Source organism: Suricata suricatta, chromosome 8 (genome assembly GCF_006229205.1).
Source record: "Suricata suricatta isolate VVHF042 chromosome 8, meerkat_22Aug2017_6uvM2_HiC, whole genome shotgun sequence".
Lineage (NCBI taxonomy): Eukaryota > Metazoa > Chordata > Mammalia > Carnivora > Herpestidae > Suricata > Suricata suricatta.
Genome location: NC_043707.1, coordinates 98,625,223 through 98,628,783, shown reverse-complemented (window position 1 = coordinate 98,628,783; position 3,561 = coordinate 98,625,223). Strand labels below are relative to the sequence as shown.

General features: G+C 47.0%; 1 protein-coding gene across 1 annotated transcript in view; it reads right to left on the bottom strand.

The window, feature by feature from the left end:
- USP24 (ubiquitin specific peptidase 24) overlaps window positions 1-321 on the bottom strand; it is a 137,792-nt gene extending 137,471 nt beyond the window's left edge. Inside the window, exon 1 of the mRNA XM_029945824.1 lies at window positions 104-321. Within this exon, the coding sequence (XP_029801684.1) occupies window positions 104-321 (218 nt within the window). The remainder of the gene's footprint in view (window positions 1-103) is intronic.
- Window positions 322-3,561: the final 3,240 nt, after the last annotated feature.

Here is a 3,561-nt window from a genome sequence, read left to right as displayed (position 1 = left end):
ACTTAGACAGTGAAGGGAGGGGCTGCGCGCGGAGCGTCTCTAAGGTGAAAGGGCCGCCCAGACACCCGGGCGGAGACGAGGGAGGGTCCTCGGCCGTCGCCACCGCCCGCCTATTTCTCCAGCAACAGGTTCCCGCCGGAGCAGGACGGGCGGCGGCGACGTGCAGTTCGCAGCGCGGAACGTCCCCGTCCCCGGAGTCCCCGAGCCGTCGGTCCGGCCCAACCCTGACGGCGGATCCCTGGCACCGCGAAGCTGCTCAGAGCCCCCGCCCGCCTCCTCTCCAGGCCTGGCTCCCCGCCGCGCGCCCGAGACGCACTCCATCCCGGGTGGGATTCATTCGGCGGCGGCTGCACTTCGCCGCCGGCCCGGCCTGAAACGCGCGCCGCAGTCCCAAAAGAAATTATCCCCAAACCACGGAAATTCGCCCGCCGCGCTGCCTGAAATACACCCCAACGCCCACCTCAATTCATGCCCACACGGGGCACATCGGTCCACCGGGGCCGAAAATCACCCCCACGCAACCGGACCCAAAGCCCTCCAGCTCTCACCGAAATCCCCCTAACCCGGCTGAAATTGATTCCCAGCCGTCACTGAATGTTCCTTCCGTCACCGGCCACCTGCCCCCCCACCAAACCCGGCCTAATTCCACCAAACTCTTACACTGAAATCCCCTGGGCGTCTGAAACGTATTTTTACGACCTGAACTCTGAATCCCAGCGCTCTCTAACAGAAACCTCCGAAAACCCAGACTGCACAAGGCCAGCCACAGGCTCTTTCGAACTCCTTGGACCTCTGCTCCCCTCCTACCCACACTACTGCATCTCTCGGCTCAGGATTCTGTTTCTATCCTCTCTATTTCTGCCCTTCACGGGAGGACCCCACTGCTGTTCGTTTCTACCTTTAACCATTCATTCCTTTCCCCTTTGAGGCCTGTTTGCTTTGCTTTCTCTTTCTACCTAGAGCATTATCACCCAGGGGCTGCATCTTTGGTTTCCTTGACTCCACTATCTAAGCTCTGGCCCTCCTCTTCCCCCACCCCAGCCCGTCAACTTCTTTAATTCATGCTTCTAGGTTCTTTCCCCACCATCTCCCAGGATTCTGATGCCTGCCGTTTCTTTATATCACTAAGTATTTGTTAACTCAGTTTATCTCCTAATGGCCTCACCTTTGTTTCTTCTAGAACCCTGAAGCCCACCAGCTAACCCTTCTCATCCCATCAAACCCCTCCTTGTGACAACCGGCACTCACTAAAATCTCCACCTATCCCAAATCTTAATGTCGGTACCCAGAATATTCTCTAAACTGTTAGCATCTTTCCCCCGGACCACAGAACCCTTTCTGCCTAGTACTTGCTACCTATGTTTATAAACACCAACAATTTGATTTCCAGGGTGAATTCATTGCTGTTTTTTACATTTGAACGAAGTGACTACATTTGTGGTACTGAGTAAAGGCTGTATTATGGAACTAGGCCTTATCCCCAAAGGAAGTATTCAATTTGTGAATGAAAATAAAACCAATCCTTCTTCTGACATTTTTGAACAGTAACCAAAAATAAAAACCTGCTTAGGAAGAATGCCTACAACTGAATCAGGTTCCAGGGTATATATTGAAATAAAAGTATACGAAGTGGCATTAACTTCCAAGTACCTCAGTGGTGCTTAAATATTTATCTGTGGTCTGTGAGGACCAAAAGTAACGTAAATGAAGCCAAGTAGCCTATCATCGAGTACAGGCCAAGATTATTTCCCTTATTCAACAAATGGGTGCTATTTACCAGGCACCAGGTACTGTTCTTGGCACTGATGATGCAGCACTAAACGAAGCTGACAACATTTGATGATGGAAAAGTGATGGCATTCAATTTTTCCCTGTGTCTGCAGAGTTAATTCTGTGACCAAATGAAGAAATGCATTAAAAGGGGGAATAAGTAACCGGCAAAGGATAAAAATGGGTTGCCACAAGATTTTAGATAGGACCCACGAGGTCCTGAGACTGAGCCGGCCAATTGGAATGGCACATAAAAAGACTTATCAACAGTGGTAGGTTTATAGAACACGACAGAGGAAGCTGTGCTGAGCTGAGAAGAGGAAGCAGAGAAGGAAGCAGAGAAAAACAAAGTCTGTGATAAAAACTGGAAAGGAGCCACAAAGGACTACAAAAAACAAGGAAGGCCATTTTTGAACCGGATCCTGGAGTGGCTGAAAAGCCAGAGTGTCATTTGAGGATGCAAGTAGTTATAATCACACTTTTTTTGCGTGTAAGAAAGCAAGTGAGGCTTTAACCCTATTGAATTGGGATAGCAGGGGAGGGGCCTGTGGTTTGAATAGTCATACTTTCACTCACATTTTAATTTTTATTGCAGCAAAATGCTGAAAATGTTAAAAGGGCTAAAAAATTTTAAATAACATTCAATTTCCCTGTAGGCTTCTCTAGAATCTTCTAGAAGAAAAAAAAAAGCCAGGTCTTGAAGAGAGGTATGATGAACTATGTTGAAGACAAAATATGAGGGCTTTCTAATACTAAAAAATTTTTTTAAATGCTTAGTGTCCAGTTTGAACCAGGCTGAGAATAGAGAGACAACTCTAGATGTCTAGAGAGCAAGACTAGAGAAAGAAAAGCTAGAGAACAAGGCACAGTTCCTGCCCTCTTATTTATTTATTTTTAATTTTTTAAAAACATTTATTTTTGAGAGACAGAGAGAGACAGAGCATGTGCAGGGGAGGGGCAGAGAGAGAGGGAGTCACAGAATCAGAAGCAGGATCCAGGCTCTGAGCTGTCAGCACAGAACCTGACGGGGCCTCAAACACATGAACTGTGATCATGACCTGAGCCGAAGTCGGACGCTTAACTAACTGAGCCACCCAGACACCCCAGTTCCTGCCCTTTTAGAACTTACCATCGTTAAAGGGAGACAGACAATAAAGAAGTAATCATAAAGTGTGATAGGTGCTTTGATAGGGAATTTCAAGATGTAAGGGGCAAATTTCTTGCCTTCTGTGGGGGTAAAGTTACCGAGTGTAGGAAATCTGGAAAGTTTTCCAGAGGATGTTTAAACTATAATCCGCCAGGAAGTAGGAAAGCCAGGAAGTGGAATATGAGATGAAAAGAGAGAGAGAGAGAGATGCAAAACCTACATCAGTATGTGCAAAGGCCCTGGAGTAAGAGGAAAGCAGTGGAGAAGAATTAAAAGCCAGTGGAATATGGGCGGAGTTCTAGAGAGGTAATAGTGAGAAGGGAATCTGGGAATGTGGCCAAACGCCAGATCTGAGAGGGCTACTTGAATTTGATAAGGAGTTTGCACTTTATTCTGAGGGAATGGGAAACCACTGAAATATTTATGTGGAGGAGAGAGATGCTGTTATTTAAATTTTAGGAAGAGTGCTGTGTGAAGGATGATCTAAAAGGGAGGAAGGGTAGAGGTGGAGAATTGAGTTGATTGATGACCTTGGTTGCTGATGGTAATGGGCAAGCCCATTAAAGGGAAAAGCATTGCCAAATGACATGCTTGCTTCTCTGTACTTCCTTTCTCTTTGCGATTTGGCCCTTGAAGAATATCAA